This window comes from Pipistrellus hanaki, assembly GCF_964339955.1.
Source record: "Pipistrellus hanaki genome assembly, chromosome: 7".
Classification (NCBI taxonomy): Eukaryota; Metazoa; Chordata; class Mammalia; order Chiroptera; family Vespertilionidae; genus Pipistrellus; species Pipistrellus hanaki.
In genome coordinates, this window is record NC_140509.1 from 65,353,294 (window position 1) to 65,367,636 (window position 14,343).

Below are 14,343 nucleotides of genomic sequence, written 5' to 3' on the forward strand. Positions count from 1 at the left end.
ATTCTCCTCTTAGTTTTTTTAAGATCTCAGGTTCACTTCAGTAGTAAACTCACATGAGCATTTTTGCCTTTCTTGAAGTATAATTTCCAGTTCTTGAACTTGACAATGAACAAGTAGTGGTAGACAACTAATTTAAATAAGGAAACAGGTCAGTAGTTTCTCATTTAATTTAGTTGACTCTTGGAGGGAAAGCATAGCATTCTCATAAAATGCATAACAATAGGAAAGCATATCAACTCTAAGTGGTCATGCCTAACCAGCCTTAAAAATTATCTGCCGACTCACCCTCAGGTCTCACTATCTTGTTTCCTATTATTCTCCTAATATGGACTTTGTGTTCCAACCCAGCAAATCCGTTTGCGTTTCTCACAGTTACTTGCTCTGTATCAGTTTCTTTTCATTATGCTGCTTTTTCCATGTGTAGTAGCCTCCCCTTGTAACTTCCATGCTTCCATCCTCCCCATTTTTCAAAATGTGGTTTAGCTTTTGTAGGCTTTGGAAATTTAATTTGAACAACCTCACCCTCACTCTGAGACTTCCATTTGCCCATCCTTTTGTAGGAATTTTGCACTATGTATTGCTTTTTGTTTATGTCATTGCTTAGCTGCTTTTTCAGTATATTTACATCCCAACAATATTGTAAGCAAACTGAATAAAATTTAGGTCTGTTTTCTTTCATGACCTCATGAGGTCTATAGCAGCAAAAGTGTATAGTAGATGTTTAGGAAACAGCTCACTTTTTAGGACAAGCCACTTGCTTAGCCTTGCTGTTCTCTGCATTCATAAATGTGATTGGGATGATGAATTCAAGCAAATCTGGGCTTCTCACCCAGGGAAGTAAAAAGGGGGGTGCTGAAACTTGCAGTCTTGATTACTCTCTCCTTGTCCTGTCAACATTCTGGGCTTGAGAAGAGATAAGGAGGCTGCAAGAACAGGAACAAGTAGCATTCTGAGCTCTGACTTTGCTGCTTTGCTGACCAACATTGTCAGTTCCCCTCCTTCCCTTTTAGAACCCTTCCCCCTTATTTTTTATTTCATAGCATAGTAATTGTAAGTTTTAAAAAATAAAACTGGAAATTTATTGGCAACTAAAGAAAAAATTATGGCAGAAATTGGATATCTTGGCACATTCTACATTCTTCTACAAAACGTAATAAAGCACAATTTCAGTTGACTTCCAGTGTACCTGGCTGAATGTGGAAGACCACAAATCCATGTAGAGATGAGCGTGCTGGTCACGCTCACAATAGTGCCACATAGGGATAGCACATTCCCTAGCACAGGCCGCTATACTGTGCCACATCAAAATTACATATTCTACTACTTATGGTCCATATAAATCTCCTAGGAATAGTAAAAACTGCAGTTGTTAAACCTTGAAATCTAAGAGCCTACTGTATTCTGTGCCTGCCTTTAAAAAAAAAGCTAAGGATTTAATAACCAGAGGAAGAGTGTTTATAGTTAGAATTTCTATTGCTACCTACAGTTTTGAACCCCTAGAGACGGAAATCGTTTACTTCCCTAATCACATTTCTGCTGATTCCCCTAAGACTTGGTACTGGAGCAAATGCAAACATGGTGTTTTCCACTTCCATTTTACTAACAAATGGCAAAAATAGAATTGTCATAGTTACTAATTGCATTGTATCATGGTTATTTTCTGCTTAGTGTTCCCTTTTGCTTCCTGTGTTATTCATTTGACCCTGCAGACCCATTTGCTGTCTTCTTATTTTTCTTCTTCTTTTTATTGCCAAACAACAGATGACCCAAATTTTTTCTCTGCTGCCTGTACCCCACCTAAGCACCACTATTCTAATGTTTTTATTTCCCTTAACCCTACCCCCCTTTTTAAAAGATGCTCTCAAAGTTCCCATTTATCCTAGTCAGCAAATCCAGTCACCTTTTCTTAGGTCTTATTCTGGTACCACCTCCTTTGCAATTAACACTGAATTACTTCTCGATGGAAATTATCTCATTTTTTTTTGTTCACCATAATGTTAAATTATTATGTCTTTAGCATCTTATAAGTTTTTAAGTTTATTACTTGTGTTAGTCTTTTAATAAAGAATAGGTAGGCCTTGATGTAGTCACAAGCATGTTTTGCAGACTATGGTATTTGGCAGAAATTAAATAACAGTTTTGTTTTTATTGAATTTATTACTGTTTTTGTTATCTTCTATTTATTTCAAGTGATATTTATTTTCCATTTATATTGTGATATAACTTCCTTTTAAAATAAATTCATTAACTTTTTGAAAAGTTTTTGTCTAAAGAAGAAATATTAAGAACATAGTAGCACCGAAATCGGTTTGGCTCAGTGGATAGAGCGTCGGCCTGCGGACTGAAGGGTCCCAGGTTCCATTCCAGTCAAGGGCATGTACCTGGGTTGCAGGCACGTCCCCAGTAGGGGGTGTGCAAAAGGCAGCTGATCATCAGATGGTTCTTTCTCATCGATGTTTCAAACTCTCTATCCCTCTCTCGTGCTCTCTGTAAAATATCAATAAAATATATTTAAAAAACAACAAAAAAAAAAACAATAAAAAAAAAAGAACATAGTAGCACAAGTGGCCCATGGACTTGGCAGAATTTGTGAAGGTGATATGCCAGTGTCTGAAGTTTGGGAAACACTGGCATGATGGAAAAAGCCAGGCTTTGGGGTTTCACAAAGCTAGGATTATATTTTGGCCATGTTAATATCTTTTCTTTGATCTTGGGCAAGAACTTTCTCTTTGCCTCATTATTTTAATTTGTAAAATAAATGTAACAATGCTTGCTGTTCAGGATTATTTGAGGATTATCTTAGATAAGTACTAGCATACCACTCTATAAATGATAAATTTTTCTTTATTATCAATTTTGTTACTTTGTTTCCTCATTTAGTCAACAAAAAAATATTTCATATAATTTTAAAGATGCAGTTTAATTCTTAGGATTTCTTACTCTCACTTTAGTGCTTAACTGTTCTGGGCCTTAGTTTCCCTGGGCATTCGTTTTTTTCATCTGCATATTGAGAATAACGTAGCACCAGCCTCATAGGATTGTTTTGAGGACTAAATTAATTCATAAAATACCTGGAATAGTCCTTGGTACTTGCAGTAGTACTCTATAGCTATTAGCTATTGTTATTGTTAGTTATGTTTCTAAAATGTTGGTTATGAAACAAACATGGTAAGCCAAGTTATTTCTCTATTTTTTTAAATTATTAAATTGGTACTCTTCCTACAAAGGGGAAAATTGACCCTGAGACAGTAACAAACTAGATGGATTACATAAAGTTTTTTGTTATCAAATACAAAACCATGATAAAACACAATAAAATACTGTACTCATACTTGAATTTTACACCAGATCTTGTTCCTTTGAAGCTAGATTTATAGGATTTAGCAGTGGTTTTATTATTCCCACTTAAATTCCCAACACAATTAATTTTACTCCTTATACTTTTGTTTGTCATCCTATGTAATATAAGCCTAATATGCAAATTGACTGAACAGCAGAATAACTGCTCACTATGATGTGCACTGACCACCAGGGGGCAGATGCTCAATGCAGGAGCTGCCCCAGCCCGCAGGCCCCAAGCCAGCCAAGGTGGGTGCCAGCAGGTGCCCCCGATCGCCCTGCCAGTCACCCCACAGATCAGCCCTGATCGCCAGCCAGGCCTAGGAACCCTACCAATGCACGAATTTCATGCATTGGGCCTCTATTAATTCATATTTACATGTACATTAGTGTTCATTTTTCAAAAATGGAACACATAATATATGACTGGTACTTTGGCAGAAATAGTTTTCAGAGGGTAGTTTGTGTTATAATTACATGTATTATATATAATAGACAATATAAAATTTACACACAGATAAATAATATTTGCACTAGAAAAGATTTTAGAGATAGAACCCTATCTTTTCATGTTGTTTAGGAAACTTGAGATATCTGAGTTACCTGTATTTACATAGCAAGCAGTTATCAAAACTTGATTCTGTGGCCTATCCACCAAGAACTAACAATTGTTGTTTTACAATATAACAGAACTATTTATAATACAATTTATATGAATCTAACTCTGGACAAATAGGATTCCTTTTAAAATAAATTAGTTGTTCAGACCATGAGTTTCAATCCATGTCTGTTACTTGCTGTGTATCCTTGAGCAAGCTTAGTAGTGTGAAACAATATCTCTTAGAGTTGTTAGAATGATTATATTAGTTAATATGTTACTGAGCTTGGACAGTAACTGACACATATATACACCATTTATATTAGCTTTTATCATAATCATCATTATCATCATTCTTACCCTGTAATAGCCTGCAATAGCCCATAGCACAGATTAAAGCAATATCATAGTAACAGTGGAATAAATAGGTGTCTCTTTGTCACAAATATTAGAAATTTCCTAGCCCAAGGTTTGCTGCTGCCTGACCACTGGTAAAGAATATGTACCAGAAATTATATCACAGTTACTTAAATCTGTTCAGTCTGATTCTACTCACTGGCTACACACACTTCAGAGCTCCACTTGTTGTATGTGTTTATGAGAAATCGTGGGCTCCCAATTCCTCTCACTACAGGAGCAATAGTGGTCACATAGTACAGTAGGTAAAAACACATTTTGGAATCCTCAGCTCCCCCACTTACTCTGACCATGGGTGGGCTATTATCTTCTCTGTCCTTTGGTTTTCTCTTCTGTGACAGTGGGATAAAGGTCCCTGTCTTTCAGGAAGAAAAATTCCTCTTATGAAGACTGAATGAGCTAATTTATAAGTGCTTAAAATGATGTCTGGTCCACAATGTTTAAATATTTAACTTCTATTATTTTTTTAACTTATTTTTTTTTATTAAGTAGGCATTGCTGAGACTCTATAATAGTCAGTTAAGCCTCCATGTAAGAAAACAGCGAGGTTTGACCTGACCAGTGTGGCTCAGTTGGTTGGGTGTCATCCCATGTTGCTGATTGGATTCCCACAACACATGCCTCTGTTGTGGGCTCCATCCCCAATAAGGGGCGTGCAAGAATAGAGGGTGTACAGGGGAAGCTAATTGTTTGCTCTTACATCAATGTTTTTCTCTCCCTCTCCTTATCTCTAAAAATTAATAAAAATATTTTTAAAAACAGAAGAAGAGAAGTTTGATTTACTTGTAACTGGTTCTTGAAAAATAGTATTCCTTAATCAAAAATTATAATTTAATACTAGAGGCCCGGTGCACGAAATTCATCCATGGGTGGGGTCTCTCAGGGTGGCCTGCAGAGATTGGGCCCTAGCCTTCGCCCCAGCCTTGCAGCCCCGCAGCCCTTCCTGGCATCCTGCCTTGGCCTGGTGCCACCCACTCACCCTGCACCTCGCTGCCACCACTGGTCATAGTCTGCAGGGCGATTGGGCCTCCACTTGCACCTGCCTTGGCCTGGTGCTGCCGGCTTACCTGCTCCACCATCCTGCTGTGGTCCTGCTATCATCAGGGCCCATCGAGACTGGCAGCACCTCCACTGCTGCTCGTGCTGCGTTGCCAACGACACCTGCCTTGTTCCCCACCACTGCCAGCCAGGGCCTCCCTCCCTTCCCCTGGCCAACTCCACCCCCTGGTCAAGCTCCCCAAAGAACTCCCGGTTTCGGGGACAATTTGCATATTATGTTTTTATTATATAGGATGGCGTATTATAAGGAAACAGGTTGTAAATGTTGGCTTTTCAAGTTATCTTATGTATCTTATTGGTTTAATGGGATCATTTATCTTGAAAGGTGTTTAGAAGGATACTTATAAGTCTGGTTGTGCTTGAGACAATACCAGTTTATGCCTTTTGTCCAGTCATAACTATAAATAGTGCTTCCTTTCATTCTTGCATATGTCTCAGATTAGATGTAAATTTTGCAGTCACCCGAAGTATAGTTTACTGGCCAGATTTATTTTACTAAACTATCCCCATGCTCCAATATTTTCTAAAGACAAATTCTATTTTAACCTTAAGTTTTAGATGGTTTGTGATATTCTTGAAATCACATTTGCATTTTTTGTTATTTTTCTCTTTACCTTTAATCTGTATTTCAGTCTGTTTTAAAGTTTTTTTTTGTTGTTGTTAAAGTAGGTAATACGAAAAAATTACTATAATTTGCTATTTGGGAATTGAATTGAACTACCAATAAACATTATAGGCAGTCATATTACTTTTCATATCAGACATTCCTTACATTTTGAGGCTATCAGAAGTATTTTATTTGTTTAGGTAACTAATGACATACTGATTATAAGCAATAAAATATTTATTGGTTTATATGTACTAGTCTTATCATAGTAAACTGTCAATGGCAGTTTATATTGCCTAAAGCAATGTAAAGAACTGAGTCAGCCCTAGCTGGGTGGCTCAGTTGTTTAGAGCATCTTCACGGTATATCAAGGTTGCGGGTTCGATCTTGGTCAGGGCACGTACAAGTACAAGAACCAACCAATGAATGCATGAATAAGGGGAACAACAAATCAGTGTTTCTCTCTCTTTCCCGCTGAAGTCAATAGATAAAAATTTTTTAAAAGAATTAAGAGTCAGATATTGCTAAGAGGAATCTCTTTAATTAGAGAAGAGTGGAAGAGAGAGGGAAATACAGAGAGAAATGTTGATGTGAGAGAAACACGTGGATTGGTTGTCTCCTGCACACACCCCGATCAGGGCCCGGGCCAGGGAGGAGCCTGCAACCAAGATATGTGTCCTTGACCAGAATCTAACCAGTGACCCTTTGGTCTGTAGGGCTGATGCTCTATCTACTGAGCAAACTGGCTAGGGCTAACTTCATAAACTTAAAATCTACTTTGATCCTCTTGAATGTTGATTACTTAACACATTTCTTATGGCTCCTTTCTTTAGCAGGTAGAATAAAATCTACCTTTGAAATATTATTAAGCTTCTAGGTTTTATATCAGTAATCTATATTGTTATAATGTGTTCATATGATAAATTTCTATGGTAATATTAGCAGGGGGATAAGAAGATATGTAATATATTTGAAATGTTTCTGCTGAAAAGTTATATTGAAAAACTCACCTCTAACAAATGCTTGCTTATATAGAAGGGGGATTAGTACTTATCCAATACTTACCTAATATTTCTAAGGGCTCAAGAAAAGTCTGATATGTCTATTTTGCTATATTAGTTATGACAGATTTTTACATATTTCTTATTTTTTATATGGTCTGTAAATGAATGTATGCCATTGCCGATAATGTATACAGTTTCTTATTTTACCTAAGAATACCATTGGGGAAAGACATGGAGAACTCATCCTTAACTGAGATAGGACAGTGGTTAATATGTGAAATGGAGGTTATACATAAAGGTATGAGTGGAAGGAAGAAAAGAACCCAAAGAATTGAGATAAAATCCTAGCAGAAGAAAGCAAAGAATCACTGTGGTCTTGAGCAGCAGGCTTGAAATAAAAGATCCTTTGAGTTGTGTAAGCCAAGAAATAAGCATTAAAGATTTTGGATAAGGAAGTATTATAGTGAAAGTGAGTTGAGATATTTGTTCTAGTACAATTAAGGATCTCAAAAGGGTTGGTAAGATTTCATTTCACTTTAGACCCGAGTTCAGTAAGGAAATTTGGCAGTGAAGTTAGTGGTGATAGCTAGTCATCTGCAAACATGCTTCATTAATACAGTAATGGATATTAGTTACCTACTTGTTTGTTGGACTGTGCTCCGTATTTAAATTATTTTTGTAACAAAGGAAAGTTTTAGAGGTTAGTGTGTCCACATGGCTTGTATTGACAGCAGTGTTTGAAAGAAAATTAAGTCATGTTGGAATGAGTGGGCTTTGATGTATGCCCCTATCTTCTCTGCCATTGATTTTTTTTTTTTCTTGACCTTTACTCCTTGTCATAGTTTATTGCAGTGGTGAACATAATATGTGTGGATCATGTGAAAAATCCCACTCGGTTTCCTAGTTGAGTTAGAATCTAATGGAAGGGGTCTGTATCCTAACAATTAAGTGGTTTCACTTGGCTAGAGAAAGAGTTGCATGTACACAAATATGCCAAATTTACATTAAGGGAAATTACCATAGAGAGTGCATTAAATTAATGAAACTACTTTGAATAATATGCTAAATTAATAAATTTCAAACTTTGGAGGCAATAAATAATTTCCTAGGAAATTATGTATTTTACAGATAGAAAACCTTGTTTATAACAAATATAAGGAATAATATGGAGACACATGTCAAAGATACACAAGTCTACCCTGTGTCATAGGAGAATTCTTCTAAATTTCTAAGGAGTACATGATTCCTAATCTATTGAAAGAATTTCAGACCAGAGAGGAAAAAAGTAAAGCCAAACCTTTCACATATAGGGTTGTTGTTAAGCTTAATCAAGACTGTGGTTAAAATTTTATAAGTATTATGTTTTTCAAGTAATATACCATTACTAAATAGAATTCATTCTAGAGATCAAAGGATGGTTTGATGTTTAAGAACTCTGTTACTAGAATTATTAATCTTAATAGACCAAAGAGAAAAAATAGGATTTCTTAGTTTTTTGCCCAGACATGCATAAAATAAAATTAATACCTACTTGTGATTTTTGGAATTCTGAAACTCAAAGACAGAACTCCTAGAAATGTGGAATTAGCTGAATAGTTTCTTAATATAACAAAGGTGTTGCAGGGTGTTAGCCAGTATCATCCTTAATGATAAAACACTAGATGTCATCCTGTAAAGTTAGGACTATGACTATAAATAAATGCTATCCTAATTAAAATCTCAATTTATTTTGATAAATGGTTCTAAATATTTACTTGGAAGAATAAGTCATATGAGAATAGCCCAGAGATTTTTAAATAAGGGGAAAAAATTGAGGGCTGCACTAACCTTATTGTGGATATTTAAATATTATAAATCTAAAGTAATTAAAAAAGAGGTCTAGGATTAGATATGCAAAACTGTGTGACATAGGGAACCAAAAATCTATATATATAAAAGCCTAAGCAACCAGCCCACTGGCCAGTAGCTATGATGTGCAATGACCAACAGGGGGCAGACACTCAATGCACAGACATGGAAACGGAACAGACTGATGACTCAAAGAGAGAAGGTAAGGGGGGGGGTGGGGTGGAAAGAGATCAACCAAAGATTTTATATGCATATTAGAGGCCCGGTGTACCTGTGGGGTCCCTCGGCCTGGCCCGTGGGGATCGGGCCAAAACTGGCTCTCCAACATCTCCCAAGGGGTCCTAGATTGCAAAGAGGACACAGGTCAGGCCAAGGGACCCCACCAGTGCACGGGCCTTTAGTAATATAAGTGTGTTAGTGGTTTTTCAAGTTACTGGAGAAAAGATGAGAAACAAGCAATCTCATATTGACAGTGGGAGAATAAATTTTAGTAATTTTTTTGAAAGGCAATTCAATAGCTATTACATTTCAAATATAAGAATACTTTGGCCTAACAGTTTTGCCTTTAGGAATTGGTACCAAATATTTCTTTAATGATACATTTTGTCTAATTCACAAATTGTGATGATAAATCAGACTTTTTGATACTGTTTTATTAGGAATTATTTTTGTAAATTGTATGTCACAGCCCCTTCCCTCCTTTCTCCTGCTTTCAAGAGCTTGTGGCCCCTAAAATTGGGATAGCTTGAAGAGATAATTAGTGATAAAGTGATTTTTTTAGGTGGCACAACCAAGATCAGTTGTAGAGAAATAACTGCAAATGTTGCCTTTGAGCCATTTTTTCTCCCTCTTTTCATGCTTCCTGGGGTGAAATTTTTGGCATGCAAACTTAAAATTTTGTTATGTCTAATACAGTAAAAAGATAGTATCCTTTAGGTTTGGAATTAAAAAACCTTGTTTTTAGTGCCAGTTCTTCCACAGACCAGCTCTGAGATTCAGGGTGAAGCAAATTTACCCTTGTAAACTTTGTTTCAGAGCCAAGCATGTTTAGTATCTGTCTTTCTACTTCAGTTCCTCCAGTTCATTCCTTAACCCATTGCAAACTAGATTTTATCCTGCTACATCTCTACTCAAGCAGCAAACACCTCCTAACTTCAAAACATAGAGTACATTTTCCTCCCTTTTTTATTTGGCACTGCTGTTTCTCCCTTTTAAAAAATTATTTATTAATTTTCTGAGTAAATTATATATATATATGGTAGTAAATACAGACTTGTATGATGAAAACATAGAAGTGTTCCTTAATTTCAGCGCCCAGAAATAAACACTGGCATATTCACTGCCATTTGTATGTACGCTAGGTGCCTGATGCATGAAATTCATGCAAGAATAGTCCTTCCTTCTCCTTGCTGCCGGCACCAGCTTCCCTCTGGCACCCGGGACCTGGCTTCCCTTGCAGCCCTGGCTTTTTTTAGAAGGTCGTCTGGAAGGACATCTGGAAGGATATCCAGTCTAATTAGCATATTATGCTTTTATTATAGACTAGAGACTTGGTGCACAAAATTCATGCATGGGGGAGGGGGGTCCCTCAGCCCGGCCTGCACCCTTACTAATCTGGAACCCCTTGGGGGATCCAGCTACCGGATTAGGCCTAATTCCACAGGGAACAGCCCTAAACGGCCAGTTGGACATCTCTCTTGCAATCCAAGACCACTGGCTCCTAACCACTCACCTGTTTGCCTGCCTAATGCCCCCAACTGCCCTCCCCTGCCAGCCTGATCTCGCCCCTAATGGCCCTCCTCTGCTAGCCTGGTTGCCCCCAAAGATCCTCCCCTACAGGTCTTGTCGCTCCCAAAGGCCCTCCCCTGCAGGCCTGGTCTCCCCCAACTGCTCTCCCCTGCAGACCTGGTCATCCAACTGCCCTCCTGTAGGCCTGGTCATCCCCAACTGTTCTCCCCTGCCAGCCTGGTCGCCTCCAACTGGCCTCCCCTGTCAGCCTGGTCGCCTCTAACTGCTCTCCTCTGCCACCCTGACCTCACCCCTAACTGCCTCTGCCTCGGCCCCCACCACATGGCTTTGTCCAGGAGGAAGGCAGACATCCGGAAGATGGCCGGTTGACCCAGTCAAATGAGCATATCACCTTTTTATTAGTATAGATGTCTAGTAAAGTTGGGATTATATTTATACACTGCTTTGTATCCTGCTTTTTGTTTTAATAACATTAATATTGTAAGCAGTGAATTTTAAAGGCTGTATAGTTTTCTTATTATATGGTTATTCCATAATTCATTTTATTGGTTTTTGTTCTGATAATTTTAGTTTGCTTCTCCTTTTTTTAAATATATTTTATTGATTTTCCACAGAGAAGAAGGAAGAGGGATAGAGAGCCCGAAACATCAATGAGAGAGAAACATTGGCCAGCTGCCTCCTGCACACCCCCTGCCAGGGATATGCCCACAACCAATGTACCGTGTTTCCCCGAAAATAAGACATCCTCCGAAAATAAGACCTACTTACAGGTTTCCTTCTGAGTGAAATATAAGGCATCCCCTGAAAATAAGGCCCCCCTAGGCTACACATGAGAGATTTGGTCCACTGATTCTGAAAGAAATGGAGTCACAAGAAATTCACCAGGAAATTCAGGAATTGGATTGTTATGATGATGTTCCAGAAGATGATGACATGATTGTCATTGAATAAATGAGTAAATTCTTGATACTGTAGGATTCACAGTTTGTCTGGCTTGTGTTGACAGCTACCGTACTACCGTACCTTATACCGGTAATAAATTTCCTTTATTTTCATTTAACAATAAATGTGTATCGTATTCTTCTTCATGGAAGAATAAGACATCCCCTGAAAATAAGACCTAGCGCATCTTTGGGAGCAAAAATTAATATGACACTGTCTTATTTTCGGGGAAACATGCCCTTGACCGGAATCGAACCTGGGACCCTTCAGTCTGCAGACAGACGCTCTATCCACTGAGCCAAACCAGTTTCGGCTGCTTCTCCTTTTTGTACCTTTCCTCTGCCTCTTTTTAGGTTTCTTTTTATACCTCCCCTTTAGGTTGTGGTGATCTCCCTTATTTTCCTTTCACTGCCCCTGAGTGTCCCACAGGTACCTGAAACAGATGTAACAAGGATAAATAAACTATATGTTTCCCTTAAGGAGTGTCAAGTGGGCAGAAAAGGGTGGTGGATAAGGACAATAATCCTAATGAAATCCTGTGCAGCCTGCAAGCCTGTGTGCCCTTCCTTCCTTAACTCTCTAGCCTTTCTTTTCCTCCTAGTTCCCTTAATGTAAACCTGCCTTTTTATCTTTCTTACTCTTAAATTTACACTAAAATGATAACCCTTATTGGGAGAAACAGGAAATTCTTCCAGTGTTGATTAATCACAGCCAAAATTCTGTATTTTCTTGTGCATGTAAACAAATGATCATTGTTATATATTACTTAACCACAGATAGATGTTTTTCTGAATTCTAGTAAATATGAACTTTACTTCTGACTTACTATCACAATATCCAAGGTATCTTAATCTTCCTTTGAATGTTTTAGGGAAAAGAAAATGGACTAAATATGCTTCCTTTCTACAGGAATTTATATATTTTGAGAAACTGAGATAAGGATACTTAGTGCTTATTTTACTTTAAGATTATAATCCTATATAATAAAAGGCTAATATGCAAATTAACCAAATAGCAGAACAACCAGTTGCTGTGACACGCACTGACCACCAGCAGGCAGACCCTCAATGTAGGAGCTGCCCCCTTGGTGGTCAGTGTGCTCCCACAAGGGGGAACACTGCTCAGCAAGAAGCCCTGAGCCAGGCTCACAGCTAGCAAGTGCAGCTGCAGTGGTCGGAGCCTCTCCCACCTGCAGCAGTGCTAAGGATGTCTGACTGACGGCTTAGGCCCACTCCCTATTGAGCCATCAGTCAGACATCCTCCAAAGGCTTCCAGATTGCGAGAAGGCACCGGCCAGGCTGAGGGGACACCCCCCCCCCCCCCGTCAAGTGCATGAATTTCGTGCACCGGACCTCTAGTGTCTGTATAATAGACATCTACTCTAGTTTTTGGAGTTATAATTTAATCTTGTAACATAAAATTTTCTTTTGTAGTCTGGTATGTAATTGCTATAGCCAGTCTAGAAATGTTTATTGAATAACTAGAATGTCAATGTAGATCTTTGAAAGCCTAACTGCTTTAAGCAAACAAAAATTGTTGTTGTAAAGGAAAGAGTATAACCACATTAAATACAATCTGGAAAATAAGAGGCAAAAGTCCTGCTCTTAATTTCACTTAACAAAATTGCTCATGGGATTTTTATATATTTGGTTGTTTTCAAATTTGTGTTTATGTAGTTTAAATGTGTCCTGCTTTTTCCCCACTGAATATGTCATTTTATGACTATTATTTAAAATGGCTGCATACTAATCTGTTAGTTGCATTATCCTGTTGTATGCACAATGTTTATGTAGAATAGTGTTTCTAAATATATGTATACACATATATACGTGTGTGTGTATATATATACACACACATATATATATGACTTAAGAAAAATAGTTATTCTAATAAAATAAAATAGTTTATCACATGGATTTTAATAAGGAGGCAAACGATAACCTTCTTATTTAAGGTCAGTGCCTTTTTGTTTTCAAACATATGAACCTGAAACTTGAGGAAGTTGGTCGTCAGGTGAGAGTATGTATTTTGGAGAAGTTATCAACAGAAGTTATTGCGTATTCAAAGAATTATTGTCATAAATTTTACGTTACATTGTGTTCTTTTGTAGATTATGGAACTTTGTGGTGCAACAAGACTTGGTTATTTTGGAAGAAGTCAGTTCTATATTGCTTTGAAACTTGTAGCTGTTGCCCAGTCTGGTTTCCCTTTAAGAGTGGAAAGTATTAATACAGGTAAATATGGGATACATAAGCAATTGAAATGAAAATAAGACTTCAAGTCACAAATGAAATTGAGTTTTTCTGATATTACAGTGGCATTTGTGATCTTGAGAAAAATGTCATGACTTTATTCTCACCACCTTGCTATTTAAAATTTGTGAATATTAGAATACATCTATTTTAAATGTTATGGCATATATGTACTTTCTGCATATTTCATTGTATAAAACTATTAAGATGGTGTTTGTTATAACATAAATTTACTAAGACTTGCTTAGAATTTAGGTAATTTTATCAAAGTACAGGGTGCATTGCAGTGATCCTCATATATGCTTTCTTTATATGTTTTTCTAAGTATAAAGCAACATTATACTTTGTTTTCTTGTTTGTGAAGACTGAACGCTCCATATAAAATTGGAAAGCATTAATTAACCAAAACTTTCTGGTTGATAGAGATACTGTTAAAATATTGGCAGATTAAAACCTAGTTATAAGCATCTGACTGTCTTATACATATCACGTAGGAAAATTTGTTTTTCTATTATTTGGAGGTGTGTT

General features: G+C 37.3%; 1 protein-coding gene across 7 annotated transcripts in view; it reads left to right on the forward strand.

Moving 5' to 3' along the window:
- The window catches only part of REPS1 (RALBP1 associated Eps domain containing 1), a 72,522-nt gene that overhangs the window by 13,838 nt on the left and 44,341 nt on the right, over window positions 1–14,343 (forward strand). For all 7 annotated transcript variants that reach the window (XM_084890658.1, XM_084890659.1, XM_084890660.1 and 4 more), the window contains exon 2: window positions 13,674–13,797. In XM_084890658.1, the coding sequence (XP_084746784.1) occupies window positions 13,674–13,797 (124 nt within the window). The remainder of the gene's footprint in view (window positions 1–13,673; window positions 13,798–14,343) is intronic.